General features: G+C 35.2%; 1 protein-coding gene and 2 long non-coding RNA genes across 3 annotated transcripts; 2 read left to right on the plus strand and 1 right to left on the minus strand.

Annotated features, from left to right (window-relative positions):
* The first annotated feature begins 289 nt into the window (after positions 1–289).
* On the plus strand, positions 290–9,481 carry LOC125210285 (uncharacterized). Its single transcript, XM_048109841.2, has 3 exons — positions 290–455; positions 2,072–2,241; positions 8,567–9,481. The coding sequence occupies exons 1-3, from the start codon at positions 290–292 to the stop codon at positions 9,479–9,481; spliced, it is 1,251 nt and encodes a 416-aa protein (XP_047965798.2).
* A 3,009-nt stretch (positions 9,482–12,490) lies between these two features.
* Positions 12,491–17,731, plus strand: LOC125211305 (uncharacterized). The gene is made up of 2 exons (XR_007174494.2): positions 12,491–14,766; positions 17,432–17,731. It is a non-coding gene; the product is annotated as an uncharacterized LOC125211305 (long non-coding RNA).
* Positions 17,732–18,738: 1,007 nt separating this feature from the next.
* On the minus strand, positions 18,739–20,531 carry LOC148931023 (uncharacterized). The gene is made up of 2 exons (XR_016136739.1): positions 20,282–20,531; positions 18,739–19,310 (listed from the first exon to the last, which is right to left on the minus strand). It is a non-coding gene; the product is annotated as an uncharacterized LOC148931023 (long non-coding RNA).
* Between the last annotated feature and the right edge of the window lie 2,354 nt (positions 20,532–22,885).

The raw sequence follows: 22,885 nt of genomic DNA on the forward strand, positions 1-22,885 counted from the left end.
AAAAAAATATGTCTTCTTCTCGTGGTGGTGGTGACTGTGATCGACGGGGCAAAGGAATTGCAGAAGATCAATCTACCCGTCCGAGAAAATCACGACGACCTACTCGTCGAGAAATTTTGGAGGAGGTTTCCCATGCTGAGGCTGTTCGCTTACAACTAAGTTATAAAATATTTTGCATATTATTTTTTTTATACATAAAGTCATAACTTAATAAGTTTGAGTTCATGATTTTTCTATGTTCATCATCTTCTAAATTCTAATTCGTACATACTACGTATACTATTTGTAGATGGAAGAAGATCGTCGTGCAGCTGCAGCCAGTGCACTATCCCAATTGGGTGGTCATGGCGCGGTTGGCGCCGAATCCGATGCTGATAATTACATCTCGGTCGATGATTACGATATTGATGATGTTAATGTTAATCTGAACGATGATAATGAGGACAGTGACGGTGGTGACCACGAAAATGAGGAAATGCCCCCCCCCCTTCACAAGACGACCGCGGAGAAAAAACTAAATATAAATCTGATATATTTGTGAAACATTTCAAAAAGGTCCCAATAGTTTCTTCCGCTAATGAAGTGCCGGTATTTTTTATGGCATATTGTAACTACTGCACCAAAAAATACAAATTCAAGAAGTCCGGGGGATATGGCTCTCTCATCCGTCACATGCAGACGATTCATCCCGAACTATATAGGCATACCGCTAGCCAAACCCAACTCAACTTCCAAAGTGCGAGTGCCCATGGCTCCGCCTCCGGTTCGTCTCAAACAGGTACGCCGTCCTCCGCTCTTTTAAGATATGATCATAAGCATACTACTGACGTTATGGCTAAATTTGCTGCCATGCATCATCTTCCTTTTGGTATTTATGATAATCAAGATTATGAAGATTCGATGAAAGAGTGTTATAATTTGAACTCAAAAAGACTACCTAGAACTAGTATTCAACGATCTACCAAAAATCAATATACTGAAATGAAAAAAGATTTATCACGATATTTGAGTAACTTGGGACACAAAGTGAATATTTGCTCTGATGTATGGACTGACGCTTTCCAAAAGCATGCATACATGGGAATTACGGTTCACTTTATGGACAATAGTTGGTCTTTGAACAAACGTTTAATTGCTTTTAGAGATTTTCCTACACCACACACTGCAAATGCAATTGCTTTTTTAATTATTCAAGTTTTGAATGAATATCAATTATGCAATAAGGTGTTTTCTATTGCTTTTGATAATGCAACTGCTAATACTGCAAGTATTAGCGACTTGATTGATGCGTGCTCTCCGATTATCGATGGTAAGTATTTTCATCAAAGATGTGTATGTCATATTTTGAACTTATGTGTACAAGATGCGCTTTCTTTATGGCAAAAGCATGTTGATCCTATTAGAAATGCAGTTAGAGCGATCCATTTCAAGCTTGGCAAGGCTTGGAAAAAATATTGCCGTAACAGGAACATCAGGTATACAACTTTTATAATGGATGTGTCTACTAGATGTAACTCTACATATGATTGCCTCAATTCTACTTTGGAGCATAGAGATGCTTTGTGCGATTTTTTTAGAACTAATCCCTATGGTGATATAGTTCATACACCTAATTGTTGGGACCAAAGCATGAGTTTATGTCAATTGTTCAAAGCTTTCAAAAGTGCTACCGTTGAATTATCGGGTGTTTACTATTGCACATCTGTTCGTGTGTTAGAGCATTGCATGTATATAGCACTTGGTTTTAAAACATGCATGAAAAATGCTAGATCTCGTGAGTTAATGTGTGTTTTATTTTATATGATTGAAAAATGGTTGAAGTATTTTAGTGAAATTCCAACTGTGTTTTTAATTGCTAAGTGCTTGGATCCGAAATGGAAATTAGCTGGCACAACTAAGATCTTAGATTTCTATTATCAAAATTTGCGTTCTATTGATCTTAGTCCACTTCAAAATTTGCCTTTTGATGATAATGAAACCTCGAGAGTTTTTGAACTAACCATTCCTGATAGATCACTTGTTCAAGCTCAATTTGAAAGTAGTTTGCGTACTCTCTTTGCCGAATATGAAGAAAAGTATAACCGTACCCACCAAATTCATCCACGTACACAACATGCTCCTCAACCGCAGCAATACGGCGGTTTTGGTTTTGCTTATGATGACCCCGATGCTCAATCACAATTAGCCGACTTATACGGCTATGGCACAAGCTCAAGTTCAAGGTCCACCTCAATGGGATCGGTAAGCGAGTTAGATTTTTATTTGGAAGCACGCCGCCATACTTTTAGTGATGCAGGTCCTACACCCGCCCAAATCGACGTCCTAAAGTGGTGGGGAACACACGAGAAAGATTATTCCATACTTGCGTCAATGGCTAAGGAGATCTTTGCAGTCCCGGCTTCCACTGTAGCCGTCGAGTCCGCTTTCAGTGTTGGAGCATGTGTCTTGGACGTGAGAAGAAGCAAACTCTCCGCGAGAAATATGGAAGCCGTGATGTTACTTGATGATTGGGGAAAAGCTGCAAGGAGAGCGCAAGAACCAGATTGGGATGCTCGTGAAGAGAGTGAGGAAACCTTCACCGACACCGAGGGCGAGGATGAAGGTGGTGAATGAAGGCCAACCGTCGTCAACCGCCAACCAACAAGGTAAACAAGGTAAGAGAACTACATGGACTTTGATTCCTCAATGCAATTGAGCATTAAGGATACGTAGGCACCTCAACTTTTTAAATTTAAGTTGAGCTCAAGTCATTTTCTTTCTTTTTTTTTTTTCTAATTGTTTCAACTTTACTTTTAATATGTTTTTTATAAATTGTAATTTTGTATTTAAATCTTAAATTCAAGTGTATAGTTGTAGTATTGTTGTATTTTGTAACTTGTAATTGTAATATTGTATTGTAGAAATTTACATTCAAAGTTTCAAATCAATAAAATTGCAATTCTTTATCGTTATCGATTCTCTTTGGATTTTACTATAGAATTGCAATAAAAGCTATAACTCTAAGATTTAATAACTCTAAAATTTAAAAAAAAAAAAAAAAATTGAACCGGAACCGGTGAAAAACCGGCGGTTAGTAACCGGAACCGGAACCGGCGGTAACCGGCGGTTAAACCGGAACCGGATAACCGGTATCCGGGCCGGTTACGGTTCATGATCTCGACGAACCGGAACCGCCGGTTTCAAACCGGAACCGGCGGTTTTCGAACCGTGGCCACCTCTAACAAGATCCACGTATGAACAAGCAACTATCAGAGTTCCTTGAAGTGGACAAGGAATTGCATGGAAATGAGGCTGGTTTCAGCACAAAATTTGCAGCATTGAATGTTGGTTTCTGGATTACAAGAGATAAACCGAGCGTACTACAATCCAAAAGAAGGAATACAGAATGAAGAACTGAAACAAAATTACGATAGAAAATCGAAACAATAAACTGCAAACAGTAGTTAGCCGAATCGAGGAGTCCTCTTTCCTCAAGAAGAGATATGCCTCGGTAGTGCTCTCGGATTAGCGTGTCATCCCCAAAGATAAAACGCCTATGTCTTTTATGAACAACACACCGCTAACAGCAGAGCTCCGACGAACTAGATGGAGGAGAGGGCTGAGCTTTGACAGAAGAAAAATGCAAGAGAGAGAGAGCTTGTGATGTATAATATTTGTGTAGAAATGCATGGAATGACTGGCCTATTTATAGGCTCAGTCCACTTCAGGGATCAACCAGCCTTGGTGGCTATCATCATTGCAGGGCTGTAACCGTCGGACGTTACAAATCATTACAAGCCATTACGAGAGCTGGAGAGGCTGATCCTTGACGGACGTATCAGGACACGTTGCGCGTCTAGGTTCGTTCACGACGTGGACTTCATCACGTGTCAGCCACGTTGGTTTCACTACGTCATACTGACGCAGTGTCATCGCTCTTGGCTTGCTCACGTGGTGTAATTTTAATGTAAGAGAGAGAATGAGAAAATGTGGATCAATTTGAGTGAACTACAAAAACAATCCATGGACTATGGATTTATCTCGCCAATAGTCCCTGAACTTTAAAAATATCTCCAGTAGTCCCTGGACTAAGGGTTTATTTCAAAATTGGTCCTTTTGCACTATTTTCTTCCGAAAATGCCCTTTTGAGCTGTTGGACAATTTTTTCTTTTCACATTTTAACTGTTTCAGTATGATATTATTTCAATGATGTACTAAATTATTTCAAAATTATCTTCTTCTTCCATTTGTCATCCTTCACTTTGTTTTTTATTTCAATATCAGATTTAATTTTATAAAATTAAATTTACAATTTAGATTTTTAAATATCAATAAATTATTTTAATTAGAAGAAGATAATTTTGAAATAATATCAGATTTAGTACCTCGTTAATAATATCATATTGAAACAGTTAAAATCTAAAAAGAAGAAATTGCCCAGGAGCCCAAAAGCGCATTTTCGAAAGAAAACAGTGCAAAAGAACCAATTTTGAAATAAACCCTTAGTCCAGGAACTACTGGAGATATTTTTAAAGTTTAGAGACTATTGGCGAGATAAACCTAAAGTCCAGGGACTGTTTTTTGTAGTTCATTATATAATACTAAATGTGAATGGAATAAGTTGGTAGAATGTAGGGCTACTTATCATTTATGGTAAAATGAAATAGAACTTTTATTCAGGGACATATAAAAACGACAAAACAGGACTCTTATTCAAGGATGGAGGGAGTAATAGATTAGGTTATGTAATACATGCACCAACACAATTTCCCCACATGAGCCGAGACCCTTGATGACCCTCCAATCAGCCTCCCATAAGAAACTCGTCCATCATGTCCAAAATGCCAAAGATTGCGTCTCGTGCGATAAATCGTCCAAGATAGAGCATGTATTTATGATATCTTGCCTTATTTGAAAGATATCTCATTTTGAGTCATAAATTAGGATTTATCTTTATCATCTCACATTTTCTTTGTCTGTTCTTTCTTGGGTCGTAGACTCGTAGTAGGAGAATCAGATCGCATAAGGTTTTAGAAATCTTATATATGTTCGAATTATGTAGTCTTTTACATTCATTGAGATAAGGGTGTGTTATCTTGCTAACTCCCTTTTAAATTGCTAACTACAACTCATTGATAGGTTGATCATTAAATTAAGGTACAAGATCATTCATCCACGAATATCAATGCCGTCTAAAAAAAATATTAATTAAGGATATTAATGTCTATTAACAAAAAGTTAGTTATAACTAACTTTTAAAAAATATCTTTAAATTTAATGATTATAACTATCTCAATTTAAATTATTTTTTCACACAACACATATTAAATTAAAGATAATTTTATAAGGATTCTAACGAGATCTCACTTGCATATGTTCCGATGTCAAAATTTGAAAAAAAATAATTAAATTTTCGTATTTTTGTTGTAGCATGTTAATGTCAACAACATATGATAATATATGAATACAACACATATAAAATGTTAATACTAAATTGTGTTGGATATATTCAAGGAGTTGTATTGATATGTTTAATACACTATATTGGTTTTGTTCCAAAACCATAAATTTGATAGTTTTTCTTATCTTTTTAAATTTAAATAATAAATAAAATAAAATTACACCTGACAATTTATAGACCACTAGATTTTTACCAATCTTATGGTTTTAAATTAGTTGTAGTTAGCAATTAAAGATAAAGTTAGCAATTGATCACTCCCCTATTGAGATATAACATAATTATTATCAATTGTTAACTCATCATTTGATTGCTAACTACAACTAATTTAAGGCCATAGGATTTTAGAAAACGTGTGGTCTATAATTTGCCACGTGTAATTTTCGTTTTTATTAATTAAATCGAAAAAGAAAAAAAAAACTCCAAATTAGGGTTTTTGGATGAAAATGTCAATATAGTGTTTCGAAAATATCAACACAATGCTTTAAGAATGTGAACACAATGCTTTAAGAATGTTAACCCATTGCTTATATTGACATTCTACATGTATTATATTGACATATTTTATATAGTATATTGATATTTCTGCTTGTACGAAAAAATAAAAAAATTTCGAAATTTTTTTCAAATTTTAATGTCGGAACATATGCATGTATGACATCGTTGGAATCCTTATGAAATTATCTTTAATTTGATATATGTTATATGAATTTAAAGTTTTGAGATTTCTTTTAAAAGTTAGTTATAACTAAACATGTAGTTAATTGACATTAATACCCCTATTGATATTTTTTGGAATTAATCATATGGCTTTATTGACGTTTTTCGTTGATCGTATTGACATTTAGGGATTAATGATCTAAGCCCTTAATTTGAATATCTAATGGCTATTATGTAGTTATAGTTAACAATTAAGTTATGAGTTAGCAATATAACACTCCCCTATTATCACATTCTAGCTTGTTCAAAGTTTTCTGTCACGTCCAAACTCTAGTGCTCCCTCTCCAACTCGACGATAGGCTCGATGGCCTATCAACTTGGTGCTTCATTCGTGTTGTCTACCTTTGATAGAAGTGTAAATTTCTTTATATATTTATATCTATCTGAAATTGTGCATTCATCATTTGCTAATATTTTCATATTATACCAGCCATAAAAGCTAAATATCAGCCAACTCATGCAAGGATATTATCATCCAACAAGATAATGCAAAGCCACATATAAGATTAGATGATCAAGAATTCATGGAAGCAACAGACACACATGGTTTCAATACAAATCTTGTTTGTCAACCTCCTAACTCTGAAGGCACAAATGTCAATGATTTATGTTTCTTTGAGGTCATCAATCATTACAGGATGGCAAACCAACCAAGAATGTGACTTGTTCATTTGATGAAATGTCAATAGACACTTTTGATATTGGAGTATTTGTTACCTTACAATGTTGTTTAACATAATTACAGCATTTCACATATGAACAAGCAACTATTAGAGTGACAAGGATTTGGTTAGAGACAGCTGAAACTATCTACAACTGCTGAAAATGAGGTTGGTTTCACCACAAAATTTGCATCAATATTGAATGAATATTTCCAGTCATAAACAAGATGTGAAGTGTCAATTTTTTTAAAATGTAAGTTTTTTTTCATTTTGAACAGGATGTCAAGTGTCAGGTTTTTGGATATTATGGCATGGATGTAAGGTCTCAACTTTTTGTCTATGTTTGCATCATCAACTAAATTGCCACCTAATTGCATCATCAAGAGTCTCAGCTTATTCATACCACTCAACAACACAACACTTTTAGCAACTTATGTAAGTTAAAGTCTCAGCTTATTTAAAATTTTTGCATCATTGGCAATCAAAGTCCACATGTTCAATTGATTGCATCATTGACAAATTCAACATCCAAAAATATTGCACATATTGCATCATTGACATATAAAACAGCCCAACGATACCTTCATATATGCCCTAGCTAGCATATTGCACATATGACAACATACTTACTTGATTAATGTAGTAAGTACAACTTACACTACAACCTACATAAATCCCAGATTAATGAAGTACTCGTAAATTACAGCATCCTTAATTAAAACTGTAACAACATTCAAACACTATATACTGCCTCTGTCCCTTATTAAGTGATTCACATTCCATTTTTGCACTCTTTCCTCTCCACTCTTACTTTATTCTCTTCACCTAACTAACAAAATTTCACTTTCAAAACCCGCATCGAAAAGTAATGCCTCACTTAGTGAGGGACGGTGGGAGTACTCTGCAGCAGCAATGGAGGATCTAGAAATATGTGAGTGAGAGGGGCTGCGATAAAACCAAACTCGCTCATACCATGTCAAGCAAGGAGATAGAAGAGGCGAAGTTTGCGGAGACTCCGCTCCACAAAGCGGCTGCGGCCGGGATACAATTGGAAAGAATTTCACGTATGAGTTGAATCTCATCAGTAATTCTTAAAAAAAGAATGAAAAGGAGAATCAACAATATTTGGAATTTGGAAGTCACAACTCTTTGTCACAGTCACACAGATGAATCATGAATTAGTATTATTCTATTTAAGCGTGTGAGTAATATAACAATATTTATTTACCAAATAAACTAGGTTGTTGCAAGAAATTTATTTTCAAAATTTCATTATTTATTGATTAATAGTAAGTAGTCATTAACTCCATACTTGATAGTTTATTCTAAGCTAGCACTTTTCCAAACGAAGTATAATACTGTAGTAGTATTATGATATACTGGCTACTCCTAGTATAAATATAGGTATATAAAGTTTATTGACGGATCCATCAATACTTTATCTGTCAATACCCGTGTTTAGAGAAGAAATTTCGCTTGATTAGTGACGGATAATTCCGTCACATCCGTCACTAAATCGCGAGATTTTTTGTAGTGATATAAGGGAAAAAAACATGCCAAAAATAGAATGAGACTAAATGTAAATAAATTATGAGTTAATAGAATATGAGAAGTAGTTATTAAAAAGTGTAATAGTAGTAGTAGTAGTAGTAAAACTTTTATTAAGGGTGTTTTAAGAATGTAGTCTTATTCTACTTGGCTGTATTTGATGAGTATTACAGTATCATTATATGGCTCTTCCTTGTAGGGAGCAGAAAAGATAGTGAAACTGGTGAAATTAAACAGAGTGAATTCCAACAATATGACGGCCCTAGATCTTGCCAGAATATACAATCAAACTGCAGTGACGAAAATCTTAGAAGATAAAGAAGCCAAAACAATCAATGAAATTTACAAAGCTCCAACAACGACCGATTACGTGCTGAGTGGATCAACCTATGCCGAAAAAGTTTCACGTGGCTACTACAACCTAACCCAACAGCTTACCCTCGATATGCGCAACACCATCTTGGTGGTGGCCACGCTCATCGTGGCTGCCACCTACCAGGGGGTGCTCCAGCCCCCTGGAGGAGTCTATCCTGCTGACGATGTCGAAACCCTTAGTATGGGGCGGAGGTTGCTGGGAACTGGTACTAACCCTGAAAGCAGCCTCCACCCCATATTGGGGCGGAAGCTGCTGGGTAACCCGGAAAGCAGCCTTCGCCCCATATTGGGGCGGAAAGGAGAGGACACATGGAAGAAACCGACGGCTGGGAAGATGGTGATGAAGAAGGATAAGTACCGGTACTACATGCCGTGCAACACGTTTGCATTTGCATTGTCAATGGTGATAGTGATATTCGTGGTCCCGGGCTCACCAGTGTTCTTGATCCTCCACCTCTGCTTATTGTTCATGTGCATCAGCTATGTTCTGGCTCTGGACGCTATAGCTTTTTACACGTGCATCTCTGACACGATCTATGCCATGTCGCTCTACGCCATTGTCGGGGCTTATGTTGTGAAGCTCTTGTATTATCCGGTGAAAGCGCTCCTCGTTGACGAGGATTGGTGGCTGCGGGGACTCGGCGTCAAGTTTGCTAATCGTTGTAGCGTAACAAAATGGTTTTTCTCCGATACTCTTGTGATGATGAAGCAGCAGCACCTGGTGCTACGTCTTAGTTGAAGTTGAAGGACGGAGAGACTATTTATTTTCATGTGTTGTAGATTGTCATTGCTGTTTTGTTTTGTCTTTTTTGAGAGGGATGTTCATGTAAGATGTGTGATAAATGTGTTCAAATATGCTGTGCATTACGATTTTTTATTTTATTTTTTATATACATATAAAAGATCTTTTTTAATGATAAAGTTTAATAATTTTCAGTACTACTAAATAAGAAAGAATGTATTTTAAAGATTTCATTATTATTATACTCCATAACTGAGAGTTTATTCAAAGTTGGTTAGCTTTTATCTTGAGCAGTTAGCCAAATTAAGTAATTTAAACATAAGACATATATGGATGCTTTATTCCCCCATGCATTACACGATTGGATATAAAGCTTATTCGATATTCTGTAAAGCAAAAGTGAGTGACCAATCTCATTTTATTACACACTCAAGAAGTAAGGTATATCATACTTATTTAGTTATTTAACTATATTGAGAGTAATCTCTTATTTTTGAATATACAGCAGGAGATGTATTAATATGACATTTTTTTTATTGTAACACCGTACCATCATTTTAGGCCGTTAGATCTAAAAAGTGTGTGAATTATCATTTTAGGCCGTTAGATCTAAAAAGTGTGTGAATTATCATTTTAGGCCGTTAGATCTAAAAAGTGTGTGAATTATCAAGCTGTAATATGGCAGCCCATTTAATTAGATTGGAACATAAAAAAACGCTGAAGGGCAAAATTGGTGATCTCTATTTTTAGTCTGTTTTCAGATTGTAGTGTTACTCTATAAATATTGCAGTGTTACCAAGTAGTATTTGTATTTTACATATCACTTTATTGTACTTGTTCCTGATATAGTTTATTCAAACGATCGTTCTCGCAATATTGCTGATTATAGCTTTGTCGTCAGCAGGTTTCCTTCAATTTCAGGAATGCGGCTAAAATGTGGGATATGCCAAATTCGTTTTCGATTTAAATTTTTGGGAATTTATTAAAATACCCACGCCTGTAATATCCAACACATAAGACCACAATCCAAACTATATTTCATCAATTCAATTCTAACTTTGAAATAGCCCGAGTACACTAAAATATTTCCTCGTAAAATATGACTGCGCAGTCAAACTTCCTTTTCCTCTTTCACCATATTTGAACTATACATGACAGAGAATGTGGCCACATTCAAAGTCACTAGACCGGCCAACTCGAAGGATGACACCCGATCTACATGTTGTGTACACTAGTCCGAGTAGAGTTTGCAGCTCTACACAGACTCGAATTCGATTAACTATACATGGTAACAAGGAGCTTAGACATCAATGTATGAGGTACCGAATTCAAGCCCTCTTGACCTCAGTTGTAATTTCCTCCTTTCTTAGGAGTTTATTTATAATTTCCTCCTTCATATAAGAGTTAATTTAAAAAAAAAAAACAAAAAAAACAAGCCACTTCAGATAGGCATTCCATAAAATAAAATATGGCACGACATAACATATATTTTCTCATAGGACGTACTTGAATCATAAACCATATTTAAACAGAAAGCCCACCTCGTTGACTTAAGAGTTTGCTTAAAAGATCTCGCAACTTGTAAATTCCACGTTCCGAACTTAGAGTCTCACATAACAAATCCCTTTACACAACAAGGTAGTAACACAACAATCAGCACGAGAAAACTACTAATTAGAATGCATGCACCCTAATTGAAGTCTTTTATCTCTTTTCTCAATTTTTCGCATATTTTTGATTATTCGGCTACCGCCCAAGGCATCGCGTGCGACGCCGGTCGGCCGCTCACGCTTAATATATCTCCGTTGGCTCCTCGTATTTTCCTCCACGATATCAGAATAAATTCCCATAAATTATTTAAGCGCATAAATAAATTATCGCAATTATCTCCCTTCACATTTATATTTATTTCGGACTTGGGATAATATTATTCGCCCTTTGAAATATTGTGGGATTAATTAAATAATTTCCTATAATCAAACCAATTATAGGCACAAAGATTATTCAAGTGGCCCACAACCAAACCACCCACCTTATATCTCCATAATATTTAAAAGGCCCATCCTTATTCCTCCATAATAGAAAAGAAAGGGAGCCCAAATTAAAATTAATTAGGAAGAGGCCCAAAATAATTGAAAGATGGAGCCCAAAAGAAAAAAAAGAAATTTTTTTAAAGAAGGCCCAATTAGAGCATCCACAGTGCCGGCTAGCCGATTCGCGTCGCTAGCCGATCGGCTAGCCGAACCATTGTAGTCGGCCAGCGGCGAATCGGCGTAAAAATCGGCGTGGGCTAGCCGATTAGAGGGCGCTGGCCGCCATTGTGGCGTGCCGATCGGCCAACACCAATTTTCGTTTTTTTTTTATAATTTTTTTTGAAAACCTATATATACGCGATTTTAGTTTCATTTTCATTTGCATCACTTGTTTTAACGAGTTTTCTCTCTCTCTAAATTTCTGTACAAGAGCAACATCGAGGGATGAGTAATGCGGGTGATAGCGGTAGCGGTAGTGGTGGTAGTGGTGGTAGTTGGGCCAATGACGATGAAGCCGGTCCAAGCCACGGAACGGCCACCCCTAGCGTACGACATGGGATACCTCTCGATGAAGTCGGCCGCCTCCAGGAATATGCCGACATGCGCCAAGTGGATGCTCATATTCAACTCCAAAAGGATATAATTGAAGAGTTGTGGGCACGGAAGACTGCACGGCGATAGTTTTTTTTCTTTATTATGTAATTTATTTTTTTAAATGAATGTAATTTTTTTAAATGCAATTAATGAATTTTTCCGTATATGTCTCATAAATTTAATTCCGCAATTTAATTGTAAATTTAATTCCGTAAATGTAGTTGTTTTTTAATTATTTTTATTGCGACTGGCCTATGGCTGGCCTAAATCTGATATGGCAGATGAATTTTTAGTTGTGCTGACGTGGCAGGGAGAGAATGGCTGGCCTATGGCTGACCTATTTATACGGTGGATGCTCTTACCACAATCGGCTAACACGTTCCTCCTTTCTCATCTCACACAAAAATCCCCAAATCTCCAAGCCGTCGCCGATAACCACCACCGCGACTCTCCACCGGTCATCACGAAATTCCGGCGACTCGATTCACCTCCTTCACTCCTCCCTCTACTTCCCCAATGAAATCCCACACTTCAGATCCCCAATTTCAGCAAAACTCCCAAATTGTAGCCCCAAAACAGTCCCGCGCCCCTCCGATTTACTCACGCTGTCCACCAATCGTCGCCGGCGTGCCCTTCGCACATACGCACCCGCCAGAATCGGCTCCGCCACTCCATCCCGGAGTTGCTACTGCTGCAGTGGAGTCGCGGCTGCTTCTGCAACCAGGAGGCATCGCCGCTTGTCGCTCCGACTGCTGCTCGCTGCCTCTCTCCCATCTCCGCTGCTGCTGTACCAGTCCCGTCGGTCTGGCAGCCACCGCACATCACCGAATCAACCCCGAAGATAAGTTCTCATTACCAAATTATCTTCTCTTTCGCATTTTTGATTAATTTGCCGTGGGCTGTTCAAATGAGTTTGGTCGATTCACGTTCTTGTTTGAGTTATGCGATTAGTTGGTTGTTGATTTAGTTTCGAGTTTCGATTGATTGTGTTCGCAAATTTTGAGATTGAGGGGATAGCAATATACCTTGCTTGAATTTGTTGTTCCAAAAAGAGTTGGTAGAACCGAATAGAGGAGTCACTTGTGCATAAGTTTGATCGCGGACTCAAAATTTAGAGGTAGATTATGGAGGATATTACCTTCAATTGAGTGTGGATAGGAAGTGAAATTGTCGCGACTTATTGCTCGAATTTGGGAGTAGAACAAACTGTGAATGAGTGAGAATTTGTGATCTTGTGAATTTTGCAGATTATGAAATTGTTCGCGAAATTTGTTAGATATGGTTGACCGTTTAGTGTAGGAGATTAATTGGGGTATTAAAGTGTGATTAATCACCTTGAATTGGATTAATGGCGATTAATTTCTGAAATGAACTGCAGGATTAAATCGAGTTTAAGGGGAGTAAAATTGCAGAGTAACGGCAGGGCAATTTCTGGAGCAGAATGAAGAATAACAAAAATTTCATGTTGGGAGCAGATCATGGAGACTCTACCGATCTACCGTGAAGGAACAAAAGATGGAGGGATTGGGCTAAAAAGGATTAAGCATCTCCCCCTTATTTATTTAATTAGGGAATTAATTAAGGAGTAAAAAATCAGAATTAAAAGTTTAATTTGGTCAAAATCACGATTAAACCTGTTGGCCGTTAGTTTTTAACGGAAATGTTGACGGAGGACCAAAATGATCAAATTTTCATATGTTCAGAACTACAAAATCCAAACGATAATGTTTAGGAAAAAAAACGTAAAATGGTCATATATTCAGGACCAATTTTGGCCTTTACTCTTTCTTTTATTAATTAAAGTTTACGGAAAACTTTAATTAATTTCGTCATCTAATTCTAAACAAAGATTAACATCACCCAACGCAACCAATTAACAATTGGTGATGTTCTAAATATTAATTCTTCCAAAAATCGATCCATACTTCAAACACGCCGCGTACTCCATAGTACTTCCAATTAATTCCACGAAGATCCAAGATAAAATTCCTTTCCATCAAAACAATTCACTTATCCGAGATTATGATATTTCAAACACCGTATGAACTTCCCTTCGCGAAATTCAACAAAAGAAAGTCCCTAGGTGTTATGCCAAGTACTATAAAAATTCACCGCCAAAGAATATTATTCGTGCAAGCCAAAAAATATTTAACTCCTCGCTTCGCGAGAAATTAAATATTAATTTTTTTTTCCAGAAATCTTCCTTTTTATCACCATATCGCATTCAATACCAAAAATTTTATTATCCGAAAATTGCGGGTGTTACATTTTTAGCGTCAATTGAGTTTCTATTTGCAATAATGCACACAATTTTTTTGGTCGATTTTTCTGGAAAAAATGAAATGGTAATCATTTGAATTAGGGTTCTATCCATTATTGAAGTTTTTAGTTGATTTCATAGTTATATTTAGTTTATTTTCGATTATTGCGGGTAAAACCGTACTGATTTCGTATATGTTTCTGGAAATTAGGGATTTTGTGTTCAGTTTGTTGACGATTCTGTCCATTATTGACGATTTTGGTTGATTATTAAGTTATATATGTGTTTTTGTCGTTTTGGATGATGAAATTTAACTGATTTTGTTGGTGTGTCTGACAGAACATCAATGACGAAAAGAGGCAGACCCTTCAAAAGCCAGCCAACACAGACTACAGGTGATAAATCTCTTGCATTCTTCTTGAATTTGTTTAAATCTGATACCATTGGTTAAGCTAGAGTTCTGCAGTATTTGGTTTAGGGGTGAGTCGATACGATATATCGTATCGAAAACGTTGCATCGTGTTTCGTATCGAAAATATCGATATGAAAGAATTTCATATCGTTATCATATCGAAAGTTTCGATATGGAATATCGTTATCGTATCGATATTTCGATATTTCGTAAGATCGATACGATATATCGAAATATCGTTATCGTATCGAATACCCGTATATCGAAAAATATAATTTCAAAACTGAAAAATAACACAAAAATTAATAAAACGTCAACACAATAAAATAAATAGTGTTCTTATTAGGGTTTCATACATATATATATATATATATATATATATATATATATTTTCTAAATATATGAATGAATTAAATGGATTTATATATATTTATAATTTTAAACTTCAATATGTATTAAATTTCAATATGTTTCGATATATACGATATATATCGTATATTCGATATAAAACGATATATCGCGACATAAGGAAATTCATATCGTTATCGTATCGAAAACTTAGGATACGATACCGTATCGTATCGAAAATTACGATATACCGAAATTTCGATAATTTTTCGATAATTTTCAATACGATACGAGCGATGTATCATTTTTTCGGTATTTTTCCCTAGCCCTAATTTGGTTGTTGGTTGTTCATTGAAAACTACCCTTTTTACACACTCACGATTCACAAGTAGAATAAAAACAGGCAGAGCACTCAACCTGATCAAGCTACCGATCATTGGATGTGAAGAGAGACGAAAAAAGTGTTCAAGACCTTAACCCACAGTACTAAGTAATCTAGTAAAGGGAAGTAAGGGTCGAATCCCCCAGAGCTGAAAACAGTTGGAGTTGGGAATGAGACATTTGGAAATGGTCGGCTGCGACCACGGTTTAATTTTTGGGGTAAGACTAAACTAGTGTGAACTAATCAACTGAATGAAAACATCTTCTAAGCTAAAACTTGACTGGATCAACTAAGCTAAAGAAGGAAAGGAATCAAAAGTACGTAGGACCACTGACACGTCCGCGCGCATACTCAGAAAAGCTGAAAGCGACGAAAAAGGTAATAGAGATGACGGTTTTAACTAATTACCTTCTATGTCTAGTCTAAGCAACTGAACGCAAAGCAAAGCGTAAATCAAAACAGAGCATCATCATAAAAACATGAAAACAATGCAGCAATAAGTGGATCCATATAAATTGCACTTAAACGAAGGCATATCTAAGCTAAGGGAAGTAAATCATGCAAGTTGATGGACGGAAATGTAAATCTGCCTACGGGAAAGCAGTAAAAGAGCAGATCCAAAGCGAATAAAAGCGATCAACACTGAAAACCCTAGATCTAACAAAGCTTGCATAAAAAAACTCCATTTCATTCAAGATCTTCGGTAAAAACAAAGGAAATAGAATTCTCGCGCAAAGTAGACAACGATATGAAAAAAACTAAGTGACGACTAAAAGGAAAACATGTTTAGCCACAGAACTATGAAAACAATAAAGATAACAAAAGTAAATTGTTCAAATCCTCGAAAGACTACACAGATGCTGAGCTAAGATGACTTATACGCGGATCTCGTCTCCCTTGGTGAGGAAGAAGGGCTGAGAGCTTGAAGGTGGAATGGTGACTCCTCGGCAGCTAACTACTACTACTCCATAACTAGACTAAACTTGAGTGATTGAAGAAGGTGAGTGATGAGCGATGTGGAATCCATGCAATATTGCCATATTTATAGAGCGCATGTTGGGCCCAAATCCCTAGGGCAAGCCCATTTTGCCTTTGACAATTCTACCCCTTCTAGAATGGACTTTGCTCTTTCTCTCTCCTATGACTCAGCACTGCAGATGCATGATTCTACTGGATTAGTTTAGCAATTTCAACGGATCAACTCGGCTCTTTTCATGCTGTTTTCGCTCCTTTCCTTGAGTTGATCCGGTTGACCCTGCACTCTCTAGTTCTTCATTTTCTGGCTTTTGCGCACTCAAATTTGCCATTGTTTTTGCACATTATTAGCCATGTTAGTGTAATACACCAAATAAAACCATGCATGTATTGAGCCTGATCAAACTGCTCACACTTAAACAGTGTCCTCAAGCATGAAAGAACAACAAGAAAGGGTAAAATGCATGGGGTTCCTGACCGACTCCTAAAAAGGAAAAACAAAACACAAATAGACATTTAAAAGAAAAAAAACACAGAAAAATATCTACATGTTTGAGACTGGCTCGACTTCAGACAACATCCCTCACAAGCTCAAGGTAACTTCAAATACTTTAAATTAGCAAGAAATGTAAGTTGAGCCCGAGATTATTAGTCTTAATGAGATACTAAAGCGTGTTGGTCCTGTAGCGAACAAACTTCCATTACCACCTGCGTTGGAAAAGTTGCATAATGTATTCCATGTGTTGGAAGTATCAGTTAGATCATTATCATATTCTCCAAACTGAATTGATATAGATACAACCTGATTTGACCAATAAGAAACCGTTCAAATTTTAGCGACAAAATCAAGGAACTCAAAAAATAAAAGAATACCACTAGTCAAAATAATGTGGAATAGTCATATTGAGCTTAAGCTCACCTCCCTTCCTCTTCCCCTCTGCAGATTATAGTTACGAGAGATCTCGCTAGATGGACAACTGCGCGTGTCAAGTCACAGTCTTATTTGCCGAGAAAGTTAAAGTGGTGTGCACGTGACATGTTCAATTGAGGATTTGTAGATATGTTAATCGATATTTTTCTTTGTTGTAGCAGGTTGCAAATTGTGTAATAGTGTGCATGTGTCATGTTAAAAAAAAGGGGGGTACACAGTAGAAAGATTTATTCGTAATAAGAGGTGAACGTACCAAAACGTGACACCAATTATTCAATTTAATAAATCGAGTAAGGGGTGTTACAGATTGAACTCCAAATCTCTCTTTTTAATGAAAAAATGGATAAATATGACACATAAATGTTTCAAATAAGTAAATTTGGATATATTGCGCATGAGGTGTGTAATCTAATACTAACTAAGTTATGGTAATAACTAATAACTAATATCAATTTTGTATGTTAGAAACATCAACACAAAGACATAAATTTATCAATTTTATTGTGCTGATAAACTTATGTCTTTGTGTTGACATTTTAAATTTACATGTTGTATTGATATAATTATGTCTTAGTGTTGATAATTTTAATACACAATATTGAAAGTTATTAGTTATTACTGTAAATTAGTTAGCACACTAACGCAACCCCATTGCATGAAATACAAAGAATAGATGCAATGCCAAATCGCCTACGTGATAAGGTTTTTTGCAAGTTCATTTATAGATCTACATCAACCTGATTTTTTTTCTTCAATGATCATGGCGGATTCTTGAACAATACTACTAGTTCTCAAAACTATTTAAAGAACCGTCTTTGCCTCAAAATATTTGTTCGAGATATTCAATGAAATGATATATTTCAGAAGTACTTTAAAAAGGATATGTACGTATGTGATAAAAGATACTCTATCCGTCTCACTTATGGTGAGGTGTATTTCTTTTTGGACCGTCTCACTATAAGTGAGACATTTCCTTTTATGGCAAAAAACAACTCTCTCTTTCTCTCTCTCTCTCTTTCTCTCTTAGTTTATATTCTCTTATACTTTTTTCTCTCTACTCACTACAAAAAACACGCTAATTACCAACGGAAATATCCGTGGGTAAAATCAATTTATCCGTTGGAAAACAACATTACCAAGGGATTAGCAAGGGATAGTAGCCATAAGTAAAAGCGACGACGCTAATTTTTTTAATATCCCTTGGTAAAATTTCCAGCGGCAAATCCCTCGGTAAATCTAGCTCAGGGTTTAGGGAATTTCCAACGGCAGTTATCTGTTGGTAATTACTGATTATGGTTTAGAGAATTACCAATAAATAATGACCACCAAAATGAGAATTAGGATAGATAAACCTCAGAATTCTTCGTCAAAACATAACCAATGTACGAATCAAAAAGAAGCATGGAGTATAAAGTTTAGAAGTTAGTTTGTGAGACACCAATTCTAAGTAGTAGCAGCAGCATCATCATCATCATCAACAACATGAGTTTGACTTCATTGTTGGGGTTCCTTAAGTTAGGTTGTGAGACATCAATTCTAACCGGTAGCATCATCATCATCATCATCAACAACAACAAGAGTGTGACTTGATTGTTGGGGTTCCTTAGACATGAACCGCTTCATCATCTCTTTCAGCTCCAGCCCTTGCTTAAGAAATTCTTGCAGCCATCACTTCATGTTGCATTTGATCTCGCATCTGGTCCAGAATGGAAGGATCCAAGGCAACTGAGGGGTTTTGGGTCGAGTTGTTACATATGAGGCGTTTTGCAAAGTTCCCTGCCCCTATCATCCTCTTTTTCTTGTCTAGCTTGCCTCCAAGAGCATCATCTATGAAAATCTTGCTCAAATTTGGATTGTCACCCTTTGTTGCAGCAATAGTTTTCACTTTTGCCTAAATAATAATAAATTTATAATGTAAAATTAGCATTCGAGGAATATCAAACTTACACTTGATATTAGTTTAAGAACAAAACTATACGTGTAAATCTCATGACTGAACAATGGCCCTTCGCTAATAATCAGATGTTTAAACTAACACAATGTCAACCATAAGAGGAGTATTCACTTAACCTCACCAAAATAATTCATCTGTTTACAATCTGCCAATTCTACACTCAACTTTTCATTTGATTTCAAATCTTGACATGCAAATTTAGTTTTTAATATCTTTGCATGTTCATATCTCCTTGCTCATGAAGAAGCCCCTTTCTATCTAATAATTATGATTGTGAGTAAAAAATTGGGCTTAATTGTGGATTTTGTAAATTAAAATGTTGCATTCATCTCTGTTATTGGACAGCTGATACCACCAGATTTCACCAAGGTCAACCAGTCCATCGCCAACTATGATCTTTGCATTAGTCCATCACTAATCCCATCAAAATTACAACTTTATATTATCCTTTCCTTTTATCTTCGCAAATAAGAAAATCACAAAACAAAAGAAGCAAATAGCAGAGTGCCGTGAAGCTCAATTAATAGGACTCTTAATGAGGGATGAAGGAAGTATATACTGCATTTAACTTTAAAGAAGAAAAATAAATTAACATAACTATATATATGGAACTTCAATAATAATAATATAAAAATAAGAAAATCGAGTGAAAAATAAGCCAAAACAAATATAAAAAACTATGCTCCAACGAAACCAGAATCATACGAAATTCCACACTAATAACACCTACCATTTACCATCTCATGATTAAGCTAGAGTTTGATTTCTACTCCATGAGCTGGATATATATATTCTGATAAAAACACTAAAATCTCAAATCTCGACTCAAACGAAAACTTATTCAACAAACAAAAAATAATCTAAGAAATTGGACACAAAATTAAGATAAAAGTAGCATTGGATCGGACCATGAGCGCTTGATTCCCCTTTTGCATTTACGCAACGTGGGATCGTTCATTCTGCAACTACCATTTTTTATCCAAAAAACGAATCATCCCACGTCACGAAATTGAAACATTGAAGCTTCTCTATCCATCACCAGAATCATGTATATATATAGATATATATATATATATTGTTTTTTCAGCTAAGAATAAATGCTTTGCGCAGATAAAGAAAGTGTGTTTTTCGCTTCTGAGTTATCATGAGTTCATGAATGTAAATGATGTGTATATATAATATGAGTTGCATTAGCGTGCTAACTAATTTATAGTAATAACTAATAACTTTCAATTTAATGTATTAAAATTATCAACACAAAAATATAATTATATCAATACAGCATGTAAATTTAAATACCAACACAAAGACATAAGTTAATCAAAACAAGAATATTGATAAATTTATGTCTTTGTGTTGATATTTTCAACACACTAAATTGATATTAGTTATTACTATAAATTAGTTAGTATTTGATCGCACACCTATATAGTATAGCCCTAAATTTTCACACACACACAAAATAATATTATATAATGTTAGCATCAATATTTCTAGTATTTGTTCCATTTGTTTTGATTTTAATACAACAAAAACTGTTACTGATTTTATAAATTTCATAAAACTTGAACTTCATTATTTTTGTTCTTTTATTCGTTTATTAATTTGACGTTATAAGAAAATTCAGAATATGAGTTTTATTTTTAAATAATTAATAAAAGGGATATTGGCATCTAATATCATGAAACTTTTAAAAAGTTGAGTTTTTCCCATGAACTTTAAAATTGACAAATAATATCACGAACTTTACCCCGGGTTTATTTTTTCCCACGAATGAAAAATTCATGTTATTTTAATAGATTGAAGAACAATTTTGGAGGGTTTGCTTCAAGAAAAAATACCTTCAAAGATAGAAAAACTTTAAGTTCTCAAAATTGTTGTCGAGAAATTAAAAAAAAAAATCTGTATCATAATATTATTTGTGGGAATTTTTTCATTCGTAGGAAAAAACAAACCCGGAATAAAGTTCGTGATATTATTTGCCAATTTTAAAGTTCGTGGGAAAAACCCAACTTTTTAAAATTTTCATGATATTAGATGCCTATATCCCAAAATAAAATTAATGTTAATGTGGACTAAAAGAAGAGAGGTGATCATATTAGTGCAAATTCAAATTATGTAGCTAGCATAACATTAAGTTCACATTCACATTTGCATTCCTAAGTTTGATAAATATATTGATAGGGATGTGATCATATGATAACCCATATTTATGGTGATAACCTAATAACCTATCATTCTATGGACGAAATATATCATTTTATAGAACATAATATCATTTATGGATTTTAATATCAATTTTTTTTAGTAAAAATAATATTTTTGACCCATAAAATGATAGGTTATTAGGTTATCATCATAAATATGGTTATCATTCTAACGCACCCCTATATTGATATATATCATGTATATACGTAAGTGTGTGTATTTACGCATGCAGGGTTTAGTGAGGGACAGAGAGGGAGTGTCAATTTGGAGAGAAAGTGCAAAAGTTTGATATGGTTTTGTTGCCCTAAAGCTAGGGTCCTTTTTTAAAGTGATAAACAATTATGAATTCCAAAAAGGGTCTTTATCTAAGCTGTGTTTGCATTCTTGGATTTTTATGTTCCCGGTTTAGGTAAAGCATTTTCTTGCAAAGGAGATCTGTATTCGACTCCATCTAATTTAATTTTCTATATATTTACTAATATGCATGTTTATGATCTCTACCTTTCCACCTTCAAACCATGGAAATTTTCGCAGATTCTTTTACTCTCACTATTGAGCCATTTGATTAATTAACTGCTTGGGATACCATTTTCTCAGGTATCAAATTACATAATTTTGTTTGAGTTCTCTATTAAAAAAATCATACATACCAAATGAATTTGATCTTTCATTGACATAGATAAATTGAAATTATTACTATATAGATAGATATGGCTAATCAGTGTGTATACAGAACGGTATTCAATGAGTATAGATAAAAGATCAACCAATTTAGTTTTAATACCAAAATTCACTTTGGTCATATCCAATTCAATATATATCTTTTGATAATCACATGATATCTGTGTATGATGATTGTAAAATATTAGTACCATGAAAGAAAAATTTATTTTGTCGCGATGCTCACATGGGAAGGAAGAAGTGACATGGTCACCTAGTTAGGATCTCTAGGCTAATCTTGATTTGAACTCCACTCTTTCAATATATGCCACGACTAATAAACAAAAATGCGAAATTTAATAAATTATGATGCTGCTCATCATTGCCTAACAATGATGAATGTTAATAACCGATGAATAGCAGTTTAATCACCTTTTTAAAAAGCGTTAGAGTTATCAAAGAATATATAGAAAAGACATGATCATTATCAAGATGATGTTTAGTGATAAATTGATGTAGTGAGAATTTTCAGCAGAGTGGAGGGCATACAACATGTGGTCGGATCTGATTCTTTTGAAGTGCAGACCCAATCGATTGGACGGTTCGGTATGCGTCCAGTTCAAGACGGGAACATGGTAAGAGCA

This window comes from Salvia hispanica, chromosome 3 (genome assembly GCF_029641045.1).
Source record: "Salvia hispanica isolate PSC_SH4W2 chromosome 3, Shi_PSC_v1, whole genome shotgun sequence".
NCBI classification, from domain to species: domain Eukaryota; kingdom Viridiplantae; phylum Streptophyta; class Magnoliopsida; order Lamiales; family Lamiaceae; genus Salvia; species Salvia hispanica.